This window comes from Humulus lupulus, chromosome X, assembly GCF_963169125.1.
Source record: "Humulus lupulus chromosome X, drHumLupu1.1, whole genome shotgun sequence".
NCBI classification, from domain to species: domain Eukaryota; kingdom Viridiplantae; phylum Streptophyta; class Magnoliopsida; order Rosales; family Cannabaceae; genus Humulus; species Humulus lupulus.
This window is the reverse complement of record NC_084802.1, coordinates 246,624,511-246,644,580: the sequence shown is the minus strand read 5'-3', so window position 1 is coordinate 246,644,580 and position 20,070 is coordinate 246,624,511. Positions and strand designations below refer to the sequence as shown.

At 40.6% G+C, this 20,070-nt stretch overlaps 1 protein-coding gene across 1 annotated transcript; it reads right to left on the bottom strand.

The window, feature by feature from the left end:
• Nucleotides 1–2,093: 2,093 nt before the first annotated feature.
• Nucleotides 2,094–6,619, bottom strand: LOC133807119 (sulfite exporter TauE/SafE family protein 3-like). The gene is made up of 13 exons (XM_062245280.1): nucleotides 6,468–6,619; nucleotides 6,079–6,309; nucleotides 5,377–5,536; nucleotides 4,636–4,836; nucleotides 4,491–4,555; nucleotides 4,303–4,330; nucleotides 4,118–4,200; nucleotides 3,959–4,045; nucleotides 3,818–3,868; nucleotides 3,421–3,642; nucleotides 2,979–3,072; nucleotides 2,677–2,817; nucleotides 2,094–2,554 (listed from the first exon to the last, which is right to left on the bottom strand). Exons 2-13 carry the CDS (start codon nucleotides 6,301–6,303, stop codon nucleotides 2,469–2,471), a joined length of 1,443 nt encoding a protein of 480 aa, XP_062101264.1. The 5' UTR covers nucleotides 6,304–6,309; nucleotides 6,468–6,619; the 3' UTR covers nucleotides 2,094–2,468.
• Between the last annotated feature and the right edge of the window lie 13,451 nt (nucleotides 6,620–20,070).

The window sequence follows — 20,070 nt, the reverse complement described above, 5'->3', positions numbered from 1 at the left end:
CATTATTTTTTCTTTAAATACCAGATTCGAATTTAGTAGTTAAATCTTATTTGAGTTGATAATGCAATTAATCATTAATGTTAAATATTTTAGGAAAAAATTTTATAATAAAGAAATTTAAGGGATATTAAATCACATTCAAATTAATTTAAATCCGGTATAATTGTAATAAATCTATTCATTATGTTATATTATTTTTTATACCAATTTGTTGTAATTACTTCTCTAATCATGTATATATATGGAAAAAAATCCCTTTAAAAATTAAATATTTTTTATTTAGTATTATAAAATAAATAAAATTCTAATAGTAGAATATTTATATTATTTATGACTTATTTAATAATTATTTAAATTTTAAGAATTTGTTTAGAATTAAATATTAATTTAGGAATTTTACTGTAAAAGAAAATAAAGTTATTTAAAATACTAAAGTTATCTTCTTATTACACATAAAAAGAAACATAATTTATTATTTTTTGTAACATACAGTATTAATTTAACTATAGGAAATTTTATTATTAAAAAGCCAAAACTTTTTTTTTTTAACATATAAAAAGCCTATTTAAACCATACAATTTGAGAAATTGACTCAAACCCATATATGGTTTTTAAAAGGGATTTGAGGATGTATCAATCATAATATCCATTAATTATAAACATGACTTTAATAAAAGTTGGGAATGTATGCATTTTTTTTTTTTTAAAATAAAAAAGCTAGATAAAAAACACCCTTTCTCTTCTCTCTCCTTTTTCCTTCTCCTCTCTCCCACAACCATAAAAGATTTTTTTTTTTTCTTTTAATGTTGACACCAACATTTTTATGTTTGAACATTGAAAATCCAATCCAAATCTTAAACCAAAAAAGATATTCACTTAAGATACTATTCATAAATTTTAAACATTTATTAACAAGGTGTTTTAGTTGTTTGTATTTATTTTTTATTTTTCAGATTTGGTCTCTTAAAATTGCAGATTTTCAAGCAAAATGGACGATTAACGATGATTAGCAATGGTTTCATGAAAACATGATATTTTTTTTTTAGGAAAAAACGATGTTAAATCAATATTTAACGATGGTCTCATGAAAACATGATTTTTTTTAGGCAAAAAATGATGCTTAATGATGGCTTAATGATGATTTGCGATGAAATTTAATAAAAACTTTGGTGAGACACAATTTTTCACTCGATTGTCAGTTTGCGATGATTTTTTTTTTTGAATTTTTTTTTTCGAGATCTACACATTTAAAATGTGTTATACCTTAAATTTGGGGGGTAGAACAACAACTTTGGAGATCTATCCATTTGCGACCATAATAAAAATTGAGAATTAAATAATCAAAATTTTTTGTTCGACACACTCCAAATTTAAGGTTTACTCATTTTGAATTTGTAGACCTTGAATAAAAATACCAAAATTAAAAAAAGAATATATATATCACCTCAAACCAACAATCGAGTGAAAAATTATGACTCACCAAAGTTTTTATCAAATTTCATCACAAAGCATTACTAGACAATCGTTAAACATCAATTTAGTATCATTTTTCGCCTAAAAGAATCAAGTTTTTACAAATCCGTCGCTAGACCATCGTTAAGCATCGATTTTTGCCAAAAAAAAATCATGTTCTCATGGGACTATTATTAAGCATCAATTTTGCTAAAAAAAATATGTAATTTTTCATAGTTCCAGACATGAAAAAAATAGATAAATTAGTGCATTAAGTAAATATTTTGTCAGTTTAGATTTTGGATTGAATTTTCAATCATTAAAACATAAAATTATTACTTTAATGGTTCTTCAATGATCGTCATGGATAAAAAGGAGAGTCAGAAAGAGAAAGACGGTTTGAGAGAGAGAAAGGGCTTTGAATGAAAGGAGCTTTTTTGGTCTAAATTCTGTACATTCCCAACTTTTAGTTGGGATATTTTGTAATTAAGGGATATTAGGATGCATACATCCTCAAATTTCCCTGAAAAAAAAAACTTCAAACCATACCACAAACACTTTTACTATTCATGGTCAATCAATAAATAGATAGGAATGAAAAACATTAAATGGGGTCAGACTTGAAATTACTAAACACTCACTGACTTGTCAAGCCAACCAAATCTTCCCTGGTTGGGTTGGAATACATAATTAAAGATTTCATTCAGGTTACACAGAGGGCTGGTCTAATGCTTGTAAAAGTAGCAAAATAGATGGAGAAAAAACAAAACGAAACACCAAATAACAAAATTGTTGAAAGGTTTTATCTTCTCATTTGTAATCTAGGCAACATTGTTACACCCAAAATTTCAAATGAAAATTACATGAGTAACAAAATAAGAGGAAAAAAAAAAGCAAATATTACTCATCTCTGCTCCTGCCGAGCCCAGGATTTGTTACAAAGTTTTAAGGTACACTTGCAGCCTTGTGAAATGCTGCAACGAATTTTGTAAGAATCCAAAAACAAAATGAGAAAGCTAAATTTCGTACTTGCAGAGGTTTTCGAAGCCCATGTATTTGTGCTGTGCAATCTTTTCGACCATGTTTGAGATTCCAACCCCACCTAGAAAAGAGATAAGTATACAAGTTTAGCTTATTAAAGATACTTGGCCAATTTATGTTTATATGAAATGATGTATTCAGCAAATTAACTCATTAACAAGCTATGGTAAAATGAATGCTCACCCAATGAGATTGCACTGACAAATATTGTAAAGGCTAGAATGAAGATGATCAACGATGCCCTTCCAAACAAAATAATTAGCTTTCTTACAACATGCTGTCCTATGAAGGCCGCAACAGTAGCCACAGCAACAAAGTAAGAAGCTGCAAATAAATCACAATACGTTTTAGCATTCGTAGAAAGTAAACAAACAACATCACACGATAAGAAACCAAAGCACCATATTCAGTCCTGCTGTAAAGGTAACAACAAAACAATGAAAATTAGATATGACCAAAGAGGAGTATGTGTAAAGGACACTAACCATAAGGAACCGGGAAACGTTTTAGAAGGTAATACTCTACAACAGACATAGATGAGGAGAACGTCATTGCAAATGTTGCTGTTGCACTCGAGACCTACACAGAAGTAACCAATTAGTTTATAACTGATTCGATTGCAAAATTATCATATAATTAACTGTTAAGGTTGAATGATATTTTGCTTTTACTGGGCTAGGGGAAAACTCAATCCCCTTCATGAAATACTATATAGAATCACTCTTTTGAGATCATCCCTATTATTCATACTTCTTAGATGTGTCAAATCTTTCCATTATAGTCAATCCCAAATCTTGTTTTTATTTTGTATGGCCACTATAGTAAGTTATTAAACATAAATCAGAGATTGATTACTTATGTTTCAAACTTAACACTCCCCATGTTTAGTGATGATACAATGTATCTTGCAGGAAAATCTAGACTCACCTGAGGGGGAATTCCCATCTCCAAAAACATTGGACCCATGATAAACCCTCCACCAAGCCCAAGCAAACCGCCAACTACTCCTGCAAGTACCCCACAAGCACAATAGAGGACCAGCTGGTGCACTCGCCAATTTGTTCCCTCCTCTCCCTTTGATGCAATTATTCTCCGTCCCTTGTATAGGCTAACAGCCTCGTACATTGATACTCCAACAGAAATTGGGATCTGCAGACCGTGACAGTCATTGTTTAATGAGTTTTTAAGAGTTTTGAAGCTTTAAAAAGCAATTCCCTTTCAGCAGGGTTTAGATATTATTGATATTCATCATATGACAAAATAGTAAGCAGAGAAACTTTCAGAGAGGAAAAAAAGTAGCAGCGACATTTGTAAGAAGAAATACCTGCATTAAGTTGATTACCCAATATGCTATTGAACAAGTAGATGTATATTTCTGCAGGCAACAGGAAAAAGTTATTTATCTGTTAGCTTCACAATTTGATAAATATCATTGTAGCACTAAAAATATAAATGAGATGTTTACCTTGCCGATTTGTAGTCCAAGGAATGCTACCCAGACAAAAACTAGAAGTCCAAGTTCCTTCCAATACACATTCTCAAGAACTGTGACCTGAAAGGTTTTGATTGATTTAGCATTTGCAACTCTACCAAGGGGAGTAGATCTTTGAATAGGAGTACTAACCTCTACTTCGTCATTGTTCTTCTCTGAGTCATTGCTAGGCCCAGCAGGAAGAGCCTTGTACTCTGCATCCCCACCATTAATACCTAATTGATCAAGACAAATACATTGGAAGATATTAGACATCAATTAAGAGCAAAGAACCCGTAATCTTTTGATTATATTACTATAACTATATAAAAACTCACCTTCTGATTCCGAACGCTTAGCAGCCTCCTAAAATTTTAATTCAAATAGTTAGCAACATTGGTATTTGATGTTCATGATAAGTGAATAAAAGAATTTAATGATATTCACCTAATTGGATGACTTTACTTCCAAATGGATAAAATGAAGCACAAACACTTGATTATACTGTAAGTGTAAGTGAGATTACCTTCTTCATTATGGTTTCCTTTTTCCATGTTTCAACACCCTTAAAAAATGCCTTTGTAGATGTGCCTGTAAGTCACAATTATAGTGAAGTCAGTTACTAATACCATTACTCATGAAGGATAAACAACAAATTAATTCGTATTTACCTATAAAAAGAATGATAAGCAAAACAGTGACCATCCAATCAGCAAAGATCACATTGAAAGCAACACCAATACTAATTCCCAGCATGAGCATCGGTTGTATGAGCAATGCCAAATCATAGTCAATAATGGGCATAGCAAGAGTTGGATGCCTTAGCTTAAGGTTATAGTAAACAGTTGAGGCAGCTGCACCCATGATCATACCTGGCAAAACAATTAGAATGCAAAGCTGGTGAGGACATAGTTAGGATGTCAATAGAATCCTTCAAATAAAATTACAGTACTTAAAGGAAGATTAATAAGTGACAATGAATGAACTCAAACTCGACAACATCCAGATTCAAACTTCTGAAAAATCCACAAAAAATCAAGAAACTATGTGAAACATTGCTCAGACTTAAAGTATCATGCTAAAACCAGCAATTAAGAAACTCTGATTCCATAAAAAAGGTCAACTGCTTTAAAATTTCTTAGGAAACTTTGAGTTAAATCAAACGGCATGAGTAAAGGAAACTACACAGATTTTAAACTTCCCAATCAAGCAGCACATATAAAGATCTTTCCGTACTTCAGTATAAGATAAATTACCGTATTAGAAACTACACAGTATATATAGAACTTCCCCACTCGAGAATTTAAATAAGATCCAAATTTCATTAAGTATCCAGATAGTTTTTTAAACTTCTTTAAACGACATCATATAGACAACTTCTACAGAGACTCAGAGAGAAAGAAGTTTCTTACATTTGGAAATAGCTGTTGCAGATTTTGCATCAAAGCCAATAATAAGGCTAAGCATAGGGACAAAAATGCCACCACCGCCAACTCCACCTACACTTCCAAACGCGGCACCAAAAAATCCAATTACAGAACCCAGAACAATTCGCCACCCAAATTTCATTTCCTGTACAACGAAATTCACAGTAGTCCATATTTTAGTCGAACCATTAGGAAAAAATATATTAAAATTATGTCCTTGATAATTAGAGAAATTCATCATAACCCATATTCAATATGCCAAATAAAAATAAATATCAAATCATGTCCTGAACAGTAAAAATTACCATTTACCTGTTACACACTTTTTTTGGCTGAATATCTGTAACACATCTTAAATACTAAAGTGCGAGATTGAAAGAAAAAAAAAAAAAGGATACCAGGCAGCGCTTGCTATTATGTTGTCGCCAAGGGGCTCATACCTCATAATTTTCACACACAATTTCAAAAGATCGTTGATCTCCAAAAATAACAATAATCAACTATCTACATAACATAAAGTCTTAAAAGCTAAACTACATAACTACATAACCACAAACCAATTATGTAAGAAAACGTAATTACCAATTACTATATAAACCAAAACAAAACAAAATCAAACAAAGCAAAACAAAACAAAAACAAAAAAAGAAGAAGTTTATAAGAGATAAAAGAGGACTCGAACATCACCGGCCAGACATGATGATAACCAGATGCATTTGACTGCCATAAGAAATTCACGGCTCTAAATAAAAAGTTGGATTCAGAGCTATCAGTTCCATTAGACCTCGAAACTTCCATTTTCATGCCTCTTTCCGCCGAAACAAACACTAAAGCTAATAAGATATTAAACATCATCAGCAACATCGATTTCGATATCGATCTCAAACCCCGCTTTACTCCAGCCACGTCCATTTTGATCTGAATCTCGATTTACCAACAAAAACGAAACCTCAAGTTCAGATCACACAGCGTCAAAACCAAAGCAATCACAATACCAACAATAATAACAAATGCAAAAATTTCGAGCTCAAAGCTCAAAACAAGTCAAAATTTTCAAGATATAAAGTGAAACGTACGTGTTTTTTCTTTATTATTATTTTCCTTTCCAGGAATCGGAAAGAAAATGGGCGAGACAAATAGTAAGAATGAAATGAAAGAGAGAAAAAACCAGCTCTACTCTTTCTTTCCGGAAGTAAAATTTATTTCGTACAGAAATAGAGGGGAGTATGGCACTTATATAGGAGGAGAAATTTGTAATTATACATTTGGCTGTACTTGCTTGTTTAATGAATATTAGTTGAGATTTTAGATAAAGACAAAGAAGAAGAGAGAGATTTTGAGCAAAAGAGAGCAAGTCTTATGGAGTCGATGACATCAAACCTACGTGTCTTTTTTATCCTTATTTTTTTCTTTAATTATTTTTTAAGGTTTGTTTTGAATCTTTGATCAAAGGATTCCATTGCGTGACTTCGTGTGAGTTGTGATGCTCAATTATTAGCTTAATTTAATAATAAATAATAGGTTTTTCTTTTCTCTGGTATACCCCATATACGGAGCAAAACTTACAAAAATATGGTCAGAAACAATTAATAACTTTTATACGGTTCAATAAATTTTTAAACAAAAATAAGGTTTACTCTTTAATTCGACGCGCTCAAATGAAGGTTCTTGCTTCGGGAACCACTCAAGCAGCAACAACAGTATATAAATCCACAAAATCACCATAGATGCCAGCGACCCTACGTATAAAGTGGAAAGCAACCCAATACAGCAATTGCTAGATAGCTAAACAACATTTGGTTTCAACAAAATTGAAGCAAATACGGGTAAGAAACGGAAACAAAAGCTTCAATTATGAAAAATATTATCAAAATCTTTTTCTCATGTATAAATGATGTTTTTGATTTTGCATAACAATGAGGTGCAAGAGAAAACTTTGATAAAAGAGAAACGGAAACAAAAACTTCAATTATGAAAAATATTATCAAAATCTTAATCTCAGGTATAAACGATATTTTTGATTTTGCAGAACAATGAGGTACAAGAGAAAACGTTGATAAAGAGTTTCAATACGAAGTCAAATCTAAATCTCAGGTATGCCAATTTTAAAAAATAATTCACAAAATATTTGAATCAAATATGGTTGTAAAGAATTTTACAAGTTGCTTAATGATAATTTTCTTTGAAATCTGGTATTTTCTAGTTTAAAAAAAAAACGTGGTAAAAAATAACTAAATATTAATTTTGGGTATTAATACAAAAACATGGGGAACTTTTTAGTTTTCCTTTAAAGTGAAGTTGATGTGGCGTTGCGTTGTGGTTGGTGTAGGGTTGGCACACCTACATTTTAAAATGCAAAACTATATAAAAGAAGGATACCCACCTATGAAAATAGTGGATGATGCTAGTGTCTTCTTTTACATTTAGCTAAAAATAAATGATTCAGACTTCACAAGGTATCCCTTATGTGTGAACACATTCAACAATATAGCAACAACATCAAATCTTTTCTTTGAACATAGAGAGTCAACAGTAACAAAGAACTGCACATGATTGACAGTGGCCCATGACAACAAAATCAAGCACAGAGCAACAACTAGAAGCAATCATAGAAGAATACAAAGACGAGTTTGACATAATTGACTATGCAACACTAATCAGAGCAAAAAAGCTAGAGCAGCTCAAGAATAATCAGAATAAAGAAACTCAAGTTGACACTGAAGACTCGCTAGTAATAACAAATCCTCGTCATCAAGAAATTCTAAGTGGCCAAATATGCAAGGACAAATCAACACTAAAGAGTGTGCTCAGCTACTATGCAATTTCAAATCACTTCCAATAGAGGGTGCAAAATTCATGCTCCAAAGAGTACAGTATTGTTTGTTTGGACCAAAAATGCAAGTGGTCACTAAGAGCATCAAGGAATGGCACCACACAAGCATTCATCATCAGAAAGAACTACAAGGTCCACACTTGCTCCTTCGAAGTAAGATTTGGTGACCAGTGCCAGGCAACATCTAAGTTAATAGGCGACTGCATAAAACCAAAGTTCCTAAACATAAAAACAACAACCATGCCAAAAGACATCAAAAGTGACTTAAATGATAGGTATGGTATAAAAATGAACTATATGAAAGCATGGCGGAGTAGGAGCACGCGCTCAACAATTTATGAGGAAAAGCAAAAGAATCATACAACCTCTAACCAAGTTACTTGTACATGCTACAAAAAACCAACCCTGGATCAATATTAGAAATGGAAACAGGACAAGAAAACATGCTATTATTATTCATGGCATTGGATGCATCTTTGAAATGCTAGTCGAAATATAAACCAATAATAGTTATTGATGACACTTTCCTAAAAGTTACATATGGTGGAACATTGCTCTTTGCTAGTGCACAAGATGCTGGAGGTAAAAAATTTCCACTTGCATTCTGTATAATAGATTCAAAAAATGACAAATCATGGGAATGATTTTTTCAGAAATTAAGAGAAGCATATGGAGTTAGAAAAGAGCTGTAACGCCCTCCTAATCTAGGACCGTTACAATATGTGTTGACGCGGTTCTTCGCCAACAGGTAATTAAGAAAATAAGAAGAAGGGATTAGTGCTTATGCTGAACCGAAATAGATGAATGATCTTTTATGAAATGGGCTGGTGACACAATCACGTTTTTAGGTGGTTCAAAGGTTAAAATCATTCTACTCCACCAGTCAATATTATTGCTATATGCTTGGTATTCTTCTACAGGGTATTTCTTACACAATAGAATCCAACCCTTTGCAACTCCCAGGGTCTCCATATTTATAGGAGAGGGCACCTGGGAGTTGGTAAGAAGGTCATCCCGTGACCTTCTTACCTATCATGTCAACTCTGTGACATTCATAAGTAATTCCTAAAACCTGACACATGAAGTGTGGTCTAATCAATAGGTAAGGGGATAATGGGCCGCACGGTCCAACCCAGTCGTGAGTGTCTGAATGCGCACGTTCATGTTGCGTGTCCGAGAAGTCAGGGATATATCAGACACATGATGTCTGATATATGCACGTTTACCTTGTGTGGTTGACTTTATAAAAGGTCACAGCCTCCAACTATAGCTCGTACCACGAGCTGGATGCTTCCCTCGACCTGTGGCCTTCAAAGTCTAAACTCAGTCTAATCTTGGCGAACCCTTAGGTTACCTCGAGCTGAGGAGGTAGGACCTTTCGAGTGGCAGCTCCGGTCTTGGGGATGTCCACGTGGTAGACATGCTTAGGCCATATCTCACGGTCAGGCCGTATCTCAGCTTGCTAACAGCCCGTGGGAAAACCAGGGCGTACATTTGCCCCCCAAGCCCCTGCTCGTGGTACACGACGTCGCATAAGGCCACAGTAGAGGCTTTTAGGCTTCCCCATGAACTCTTCTGTTGACGCGATTCTTCGCCAATAGGTAATTAAGAAAAGAAGAGAAATGGATTAGTGCTTAAGTTGAAACGAAACAGATATATGATCTTAGAAAATGAAATGGTGACTCAAAATACGTTTTTTAAGTGGTTCAAAGGTTAAAATCCTTCTACTCCACTAGTTAGTATTATTGCTATATACTGGGTATTTGATTACAGGGTATTTCTTACAATCGAGAGTCCAACCCTTATTAACTCCCAAGGTCTCCATATTTATAGGAGAAGGCACCTGGGAGTTGGTAAGAAGGTCATCCCGTGACCTTCTTACCTATCATGTCAACTCTGTGACATTCATGATTAATTCCTAAACCTGACACATGAGTGTGGTCAAATCAACAGGTAAGGGGATAATGGGCCGCACGGCCCAACCCAATCGTGGGTGCCTGAATACACACGTTCCTGCTGCGTGTCCAAGAAGTCAGGGGTATATTAGACACGTGATGTCTGATATATGCACGTTTAGCTTGCGTGGTTGGCTTTATAAAAGGTCACAGCCTCCAACTCTAGCTCGTACCACGAGCTGGATGCCTACCGCGACCTGCGGCCTTTAGGGTCCAGACCCAGTCCTTTGAGCAATCTTGGCGAACCCTTAGGTTACCTCGAGCTAAGGAGGTAGGACCTTACGATGGCAGCTCCGGTCTTTGGGATGTCCACGTGGTAGTCATGATTAGGCTGTATCTCAACTCGCTTATCAGCCCGTGGGAAAATCAGGGCGTACATTTGCCCCCCAAGCCTCTGCTCGTGGTACACGACGTCATGTAAGGCCACAGTAGGGGCTTTTAGGCTTCCCCATGAACTCTTCATATTCCACATTCTACGCAGGCACCGAATACGTGGAACATCGTGGTTGGTGACGGTACGTCTTCCGAGAACCGCATTAAATGGCCTAGCCTATGCCCATCCGTCGTTTCATCTTTCGAGTGGAGGGCCTTGGATCCCACATCAGGGCAATCCAACGGCCCTCTTCACGTGACCCTTCACGCATATAAAAAGGGGTGGGCATCCTACGCATGGGCCACCCATTCATTCGAAATTTTCCAAAATTTTCTCTTCTTCTTGCTCTCAAAAAATCGCCCCTTTTCCTCTTTCCAGTTACTACCTTCGGCGTTCCAGAAACTCAGGTGCAAGGACTCCTTCGAAGCCTTGAGACCAACTACTCCGACGAAGCTCCAACCCAGGCGATTCCTTCATCCACTTCCCAGCTAAACATTCTGTAAGTCTCCTGACTATGCATGTTTTGAAGTTATTTTCACTGTAGCTTAGGTAAATATTTACTGTAGCCGCATGCAAGGGTTTGCTGGGTTTTGTGGGAATGAAGGAATGAAGGGTGAGAGCCTTTTAGGTTAGGGTATTGTTTGTAGTAAGAAGTCGTTTAGGAGCATGGTTTACAGGATGCATTTTCTAGGGAAAATTTCTGGGTATGACTTTTGGGATATTAGTTTGAAATATCCAGTATCTTGGGTGCAAAACCGGGTAGCTTAGGGGACACGCTTCACAGGCGGTTTTGCCTTTCTTGCCTATTGGAACTTTCCCTCCAAGGCAAAGTTTTAACCTGACCCTCCTGACACACGAATTCCGAGTAATCGGGGATCTGTTGGGAGCACAGGCGCGTGTTCATAAAACCGCGTGGTCTCACTCTCCACGAGCTGGGCTTACCTCAGCTCGTGCAAAGAACATTTGGTTTTTCCTCATGCTCAGGTCGCCTTTTCTGAAATCTTTTCTTTTGTTCGCTAGGCGGCCAGATGGCACCGAAGAAGAATGCCCCAAAAAGGACCACCAGCAGCTCGGCCTCTCAGCAAGACAAAGGAAAGGCAGTGATGGCCGAATCCCCAATCCCCCACTTCGGGCCAGCGGTGGAACAGGAGCTCGAGGTGGCTCCTTACGCGTTCTTTGAGGCGGAGAGGATCGTCTCAAAGATTTCCGACCAGACGAAGATCAACAAAATATTCCTCTCCCACAACATCGGGCTGGGGAGAGCATCAGTGGTTGCCCGACCTCCCGCAGAGGGCGAGCGGAGCTGCGCGCCGCTGGACGAGGTATTCGCGGCCTGGAGCGACGAGAATTTTAAGGCGGGGGCCTTCCTCCTGTTGGATCAGTATTTTGCTGACTTCCTCAATTACGTGAAGTTGGCCCCCTTCCAGCTCCCCCCTAACTCTTATCGGCTGTTGGCGGGGTTAAGGTATTTATTCTTGAAACAGGAGTGGGAGGTCCCCACTCTTGCGGACATTTTGTATTTTTTCTGCCTCAAGGCTAGCCTGGAGCAGCGGGGGCGAGGCGACGGGTTTTATTACTTAACCCGATTCCCCAACACGGCTGCAGTCATCAAGCTGCCCAGCCACCCCAACGACTTCAAAGATCAATTCTTTATGTCGACGGGGTTCAGAAACTGCGAGCTCCACTACTTCAATCGTCCTCGTAAGTGCTTTTCAACCTTAGCTCGTAAGTTAAGTATCGTTTAGCTCCTCCTGTATCCCTTTCTGACTTAGATTAATCCTGCAGCTATCTTCGCAAGGACAGAGAAATCTAAGACCCTCGGGGCCCAATACAAGACACTGGCGGGCTTGCCCCCCAGTGAGAAGGATTACCGCGTGCTCGTAACAGACGAGACAATGGTGGCCTGCAAGCTGATTTTCCCAAATCAGACTTTGAACCTAAGGAGGCCCAGGGTGTAACGCCCTACTCCCTTAGGGCCGTTACCAAGTGAGTTTTTAAAAGAAACTTAGTGCAAAGAACTCGTTACCGAGGTTTTTAAAACCAAAGTGTGACTAAGCAAAAGCTAAGGCTGTAATCTTTTGAAAATGCTTTACTTTATTGAAAACTTCAAGTATATAACATCTGGGATCCCAAAATAAGGTTTGAAAACTATTTACAACTTAAAATAAGTTTACAGTTGATTAGTTATAAAAATCACAGATTATTACAGCCATTTTTCGTAAATACCCCCAACCAAAGCAGTCGGGCAGGCCAAACATGTACGCGTCGCTTCAGGCTCTCCGTACTCATGGCTGGTTGACTCATTCTATGCCCTTACCTGCAACACAGAGCACCCATGAGCCGAAGCCCAGCAAGAAAACTCATACAGTTCATGACGTGTGCAAATTAAACAGTTAACATATCCAGTAATCCATAGATAAACAGGTCAGCCATCAACTAAGCAACCACGGCCATGCCGCCCCAGAAGCCTTACCAAAGCCTGGGGTTTCGGTCCTCACCGTAAGGATATCCCATTTATCCACTGGGTCCTACCCTGACTATAAGCATTCCATGTGCTAAGTGTTACTTCCGGCCCCGCTGCCGTTCTCGGCTCATTAACCGTTCTCGGCACCTTTGCCGTTCTCGCTACTATAATCACATATAGTATAATTCAAATAACATTCAAACATATAACAATTCAATAAAAACTATACCATAATCATGTAATACCATTTAGGGTCGTGCCCTGCATTAACACTATGGGTCCATGCCCTGTCCTACAGGTGCTATAGTTTTCCTTACCTGTATCCCGAGCTTCACAATGCACCAAAGTCACGAGCACGGTCCTCTATCTCGAGCCTCTTCAAAAACCTAGTCACAACACATATAAAACACTCTTTAATATTAACCAATCCAAAACCATTTCGCGGGACCATTCCCGCACTCTCGGGACCTCTAATTCCTTAAAACAATACCTAGGAACCATCCCCCGAGTCCCCGGGCAAAAGCCCTAAAAACCCAATTTTTGCCTGTCAAAATTGGCCTAGGGCCGCGGCACTCCCTTCAAGGGCCGCGGCGCCCAACGGCTTGCCCTCCTCCTGATACAACCTCGCGCCGCGACGCCCAAGAACAGGGCCGCGGCGCTCCTACGCGAACCCAGAAATCTGGGTTTTTTCCTTTGCATTTCCTCGAGCCAAAACACTCCCAAATCATCCCAAACTCACACCTAAGCCCCAAAACCAACTCAAAACTCCAAATAGACCATTCTGCAACCCATAAACATCATAACCTAGCTCAATAACACAATCACACTCAAAATCCACCCATTTGATTTCAGCTTCAGAAATTTAAACCCATAAACCAAAGCTTGAAAAACTTAAACCATGCTTCAAATTTCCTAAACCACAACAGAAACAAATCTTAAAATTGCTTAGAATCCTTACCTTAAGTGGAGAATTCACCCTTTGCTTCCTTGATTAATCTCCAAGTCTCCAAATTTCAGCTCCTTCTCCTCTTCTTCTTCTTCTTGCCCTAGCTTTTCTTCTTCTAGTTTTTCTTTTCTTCTCTTCTAATTTTATCAAAACCAAACAATGACAAGCCTAAATCGAGTACCCCATATAACCCAGATGTAATTTGTCTAAACCCCTTGCCAAATGACCATTTTACCCCTCCTTACCTATCCTTTCCTAACTAAACCTCAAGGGCTTACTTGTCATTTCCTATCCATTACAATTCTACCATTTCTCCATCTAAACCTGTTACTCTCTATGGTTACTAATAGTTACATAAGTTACCATATTACCAGTTACCATAATCACTCAAGAACTAAGTTACAAAATCCCCGAAATACCCCTAGGCTCCTCCCGAGCCGGGTATAAAATCCCGTTGTGACTTTTGAGTTAACTAGCTCTCCAGGACCGTCTCGGCACGTGCATCACAATAATAACACCACTCTCACGTGGTACAAATCACATAATACAATTATCACATATATGCCCTCAGCGGGCTAAAATTACCAATTTACCCCTGTCATACAAACGGGGTCCACATGCATATTTATTTCACCTAAACATGCATACTAACCACATATTCATTTAAATTCACATAAATTAATGCAATATAACAATTATTTCCCTCCAGGCACACTAATCAAGGCTCCAAGCCTTATTAACAAATTTAGGTCATTACACAAGGGGCTTCCCCCAGCTCGCGACACCAGACCCACCATCGTGGAGGAGGCCGCGGGGGAAGAAGAGGACGAGTACGAGGTTCCCCTTGTAAGGAACAGGAAGCAGGCGCTGGAGGTCGCCCAGAGAACGGACGAGGAGAGGATCCGGTCCGGAGCAGCCGCGGGTCCTTCTGGCCAAGGTAACCCTTACATGTTTAGGAATTTAGATAGGGCCATTGCCGACCCCCGTCTAGCTAGGTTCAATCCTAGACAGATCGTCCAACATCACCGAAGAGATCCGGACCTGGATACAACCCTACTCCACTGTGTCGACCAGCTTGTGCTGGATTACCAAGATAGCCGACCTAGGGGTACCGTAGTCGTAGATAACACCCTAGCCTTTAGGTCGATCCTATTTGAGGAGTATTGGACCAATCTTCGGTCATGGCCATCACTCCGGAGGGGTGCCGTAGCTCCGGGGCTTAGGCAATATGTAGAAGAATCTAGCCCGGAACCAGAGTCGGATCCAGAACTTGCGCCAGCTCGGGAAATAATCGACTTAGATTCTCCCGCAGGAGCTCCGAGGCCGACGGTCGTAACCATAGGTTCTTCTTCTAGCTCGGGGGGTAGGATCCCTTTTAGTATATATATACACTTGAATCTCTCTTTGCTTTTGTTTTTGAATGGCTGTTAACTTTTGTACTAACCATGTCTTTGCTTTGACAGAAGAGATGTCTCAACCCGACGGGAGTCTGCGAGTTGCGTTCGCCGGGGGGAACCCCTCAGCCGGGGCCTTTGGGCCAAAAATGAAGAAGCTCCGGACATCGAAAAAAGTCGCCGAAACCCCAACTAAGTCTCCTGCAAAGGAGAAAGAGCAGCCCCCAACCGCCCAAGTCGCGGGAACTGTTCCCCCTACTGCGGGGGGAAGCAACATGCCCCCACCCCCACCCGGGACGCAGGGGCGAAGCTCGAGGCTTCGGCGATTGTACCCTCTGAGGTACGCATCCCAGTCAATCCCCAGGACCTGGAGAAGATTCCAGAGGCCTTCCAGGGAACGGTGTATGAGTCGGCGAACTACGCCGTCAGCCACATATACAAGTTCAACGAGAAGGAGCTCAGGGCTATCTAAACCAGGAGCTCGGTGGGCATGCTGGAGTCTTCATTGGGCATGGCCCTAACGGTAAGCTAACCTCAACCTTTTATGGTTTTTTATTATTACACTTTGCCCTATTTTTTCTTTCTTCCTTCTGTTTTCCTAAGGCAATTGCCTCTCCACTTTCGCAGAGCGCCGTTGCCCTTCACCGGAGCATCGCCAGGACCAAATCTCAGCTCGAGGAGATGAGGAGCGAGCACCAGGCGGTCGTGGCCACCCACCAGACTTCTCTGCAGACGGCTAAGGATGCCTTGGTGGCCTCGCAGGCCGAGCTGGAAGAGACTCGCCCGAAGCTTCAAGAGCTCGAGACCGCCCTTGCCACCGCGCGGGCAGACCTGGATACCGCGAAGGCGGAGGCCAAGGCAACCCTGGCGGCCGAGCGGGCAACTTCAGATGCCGCCATGGAAGACATGTTCTACCATTGCTGGGCCTATAACCAGGACGCCGACTTCTCTTTCCTGGCAGTGCCCGTTTGGGAGATCTTGCTGGAGAAGTTCAAAGCTCGCCTCGATAAAGAAGCGCCTTCCGAGGTTGGGGAAGGCTCCAGCGCAGCTGAGTAGGGCGAGACGGCGACCTCCAAGGGGCCAACTGGCGGAGCTTAGGGCCTTCCTCTTTGTGCCCTTTCCTTGAATTTTTAAAAAATTTCTGTGTAACTTTTGCATGAGGTGCTTACACCTCGAGACAATTTGACTATCAATTTTATTCTTAATTGATTTACTGCCCTTTGCCTCTATGCATTTTAGTTACTATTTTGAAAAACTTAGTTCGCGTTAATCTTTATCTATATCCCGAGCTCTCTAGGAAGAACAACGATCAATAGACTTAAAATAACTTCTAAGTTTTATGACCTGGTTATATCCAGGATCTTAATTTGAAAACTTAGTTCGTGTTAATTTTTATCAATATCTCGAGCTCTTTAGGAAGAACCACGATCAATAGATTTAAATTAACTTCTAAGTTTTATGACCTGGTTATATCCAGGAACATAATTTGAAAACTTAGTTCGTGTTAATTTTTATCAATATCTCGAGCTCTTTAGGAAGAACAACGATCAATAGATTTAAATCAACTTCTAAGTTTTATGACCTGGTTATATCCAGGAACTTAATTTGAAAACTTAGTTCGTGTTAATTTTTATCAATATCTCAAGCTCTTTAGGAAGAACAACGATCAATAGATTAAATCAACTTCTAAGTTTTATGACCTGGTTATATCCAGGAACTTAATTTGAAAACTTAGTTCGTGTTAATTTTTATCAATATCTCGAGCTCTTTAGGAAGAACAACGATCAATAGATTTAAATCACTTCTAAGTTTTATGACCTGGTTATATCCAGGATAGGACTTAGTTCGCATTGATCCTTACCAATATCTTGCGTTTTTTTAAGAAAAACAATGATCAATCGATATGAATCAACTTCTAAGTCATTAAGGCAACCTGGTTATATCCAGGTACCATATGCCCCCCAAGTAACTGGGAAAGGGTCTTTCGTGGTTACTTTAGATTACACTTGAAAACATGTACAAATATAAACAAAAGTTAATTCTCATTGCTTAATACATAAAAAATGCCCTTTCAGGCCTTACAAGTGAATCATTGATAGTATCTCTTCAAATGGATGGCGTTCCAGGTCCGTGGGACTGCCCCTCCATCAAGCCGAGCTAACTTATAAGTTCCCTCCTTAATGACCTCGATGACTTGATATGGTCCTTCCCAGTTCGGTCCCAAGACTCCATCTTTGGGGTCCTTGCTGGCCAAGAAAACTCTCCTGAGGACCAGGTCGCCAATGCTAAAGGCGCGATTCTTGACCTTTGAGTTGAAATAGCGAGTGATCTTCTGTTGATAGTGAGCGAGCTGGAGCTGCGAATCCTCTCATCTTTCATCAATCAAGTCTAAGGAAGTGTGAAGTAGCTCGTGGTTGCGATCCTGGTCGTATGACTGGACCCTATGCGAAAGTACCTTTATTTCCACGGGGAGGACTGCTTCACTCCCAAAGGTCAGGGAGAAAGGAGTATGACCCGTAGGAGTCCGATGCGAGGTCCGGTATGCCCAGAGAACTTGGGGGAGCTGTTCCGGCCAGACCCCCTTCGCTTCATCTAGTCTCTTCTTGAGGCTCGCCTTGAGAGTCTTGTTGACAGCCTCGACCTGGCCGTTTGCCTGGGGATAGGCCACGGAGGAGAAACTTTTTACAATTCCATACCTTTCGCAAAATTCGGTAAACAGGTCGCTGTCGAACTGAGTCCCATTATCGGAAACGATCTTCTTGGGCAGCCCAAATCGGCAAATAATGTTCTTAACTACGAAGTCAAGGACTTTTTTGGAAGTTATCATTGCCAGAGGTTTTGCCTCAGCCCACTTCGCAAAGTAGTCTATGGCCACCACGGCGTAACGGACCCCACCCTTTCCAGTAGGGAGGGCGCCAACCAAGTCGATCCCCCAAACTGCAAACGGCCATGGGGAAAAGATTATCTTCAGCTCGACTGGGGGAGCTCGGGCGACTGCGGCGAATCGCTGGCACTTGTCGCACTTCTTCACATATGAGATTGAGTCTTTGGATAGAGTTAGCCAGTAATAACCTTGCCTCAGGACCTTTAAGGCCAAGCTTTTCCCCCCAGTGTGATCTCCGCAAAAACCCTCATGCACCTCTTACAGGATGGCCTTTGCTTCGCCTGGAAGAACACATCGCAGGAGAGGTAGGGAATGCCCACGTCGGTATAGCACCCCGTCTATTATCGTATACCTGGGAGCTTGATACAGAACTCGCCGCGCATCATTATGCCCTTCAGGCAGCTTTCCCTTGACGAGATACTCAAGGATGGGGGTCATCCAGGTTGGCCTGGCGTCAATCATCTCGACCTCCGCCCTGGCTTCCTCTATACTTGGTTTTTCCAAGAATTCTACCAGCACTTACCCCAAGGTCTCCGTTTCCCCAGAGGTGGCGAGCTTAGGAAGAGCGTCTGCGTTAGCGTTCTGCTCCCGAGGTATCTGCTCGATCGAGCCCCGTCCGAACGCGGACAGTTCAACCTTTACCCTTGCTAGATAGGCAGCCATCTTGGGCCCTCGTGCTTGATATTCGCCCAGAACCTGGTTTACCACGACCTGGGAGTCACTGAAGCACTGGAAGGAGCTCGCCTTCAGCTCCTGAGCTATCGTTAGCCCGGCCAGCAAAGCTTCGTATTCGGCCTCGTTGTGGGAGGCCTTGAATCCGAACCTTAGCGCTGAGTGGAATCTATGTCCTTCAGGAGATATCAAAATGATTCCAGCTCCGGAGTCGTTCTCGTTGGATGAACCATCCACGAATATCCTCCACGATGCTTGGGCCGAGGTGACCTGGGGTGAGTCTTCCGCGGAATCCTGTGCACTCGGCTACAAAATCGGCTAGGGCCTGACTCTTTATAGCAGTTCGCGGAGTGTACAAAATTTCGAACTGGCTAAGCTCGATTGCCCACTTTAACAATCGTCCCGATGCTTCAAGTTTTTGCAAAACCTGCCTTAAAGGCTGATCGGTCATGACGTGTATTGAGTGGGACTGGAAGTACGGCCTGAGCTTTCGCGAGGCCGTGATAAGGCAGAACGCCAATTTCTCCATCAACGGGTACCAAGATTTAGCTCCGAGAAGTCTCTTGCTGATGTAGTAGACTGGCTTCTGAATCCGGTCTTCTTCCTGGACCAACACCGCACTGGCTACATCCTCCGTGACAGCCAGGTAGAGAAAAAGAGGCTCTCTTACTTTTGGTTTGGATAGTACGGGTGGCTCGGCCAGATGTGCCTTCAGGTCGAGGAAAGCGCTTTCGCACTCTTCTGTCCATTCGAACTTCTTGCTTCCTTGGAGCAGGTTGTAGAATGGCAAGCACTTATCGGTGGACTTGGAAATAAACCGATTGAGAGCTGCCACTCTTCCTGTCAGGCCTTGGACATCTTTGCGCGACCTGGGTGAGGGAAGCTCGAGCAGCGATCTGATCTTGTCAGGGTTTGCCTCGATTCCTCGGGTATTGACGATGAAACCCAGGAATTTTCTCGATGCGACTCCAAAAGTGCACTTTTGTGGATTTAGCCTCATGCCATACTCTCGTAGGATCTTGAAGCATTCTTCCAGGTCAGAAACATGGTTATCGGCAGTCTTTGACTTGACTAGCATGTCATCGACGTACACTTCCATGTTTTTTCCGATCTGGTCTGCGAACATTCTATTCACCAACCTTTGATACGTAGCCCTGG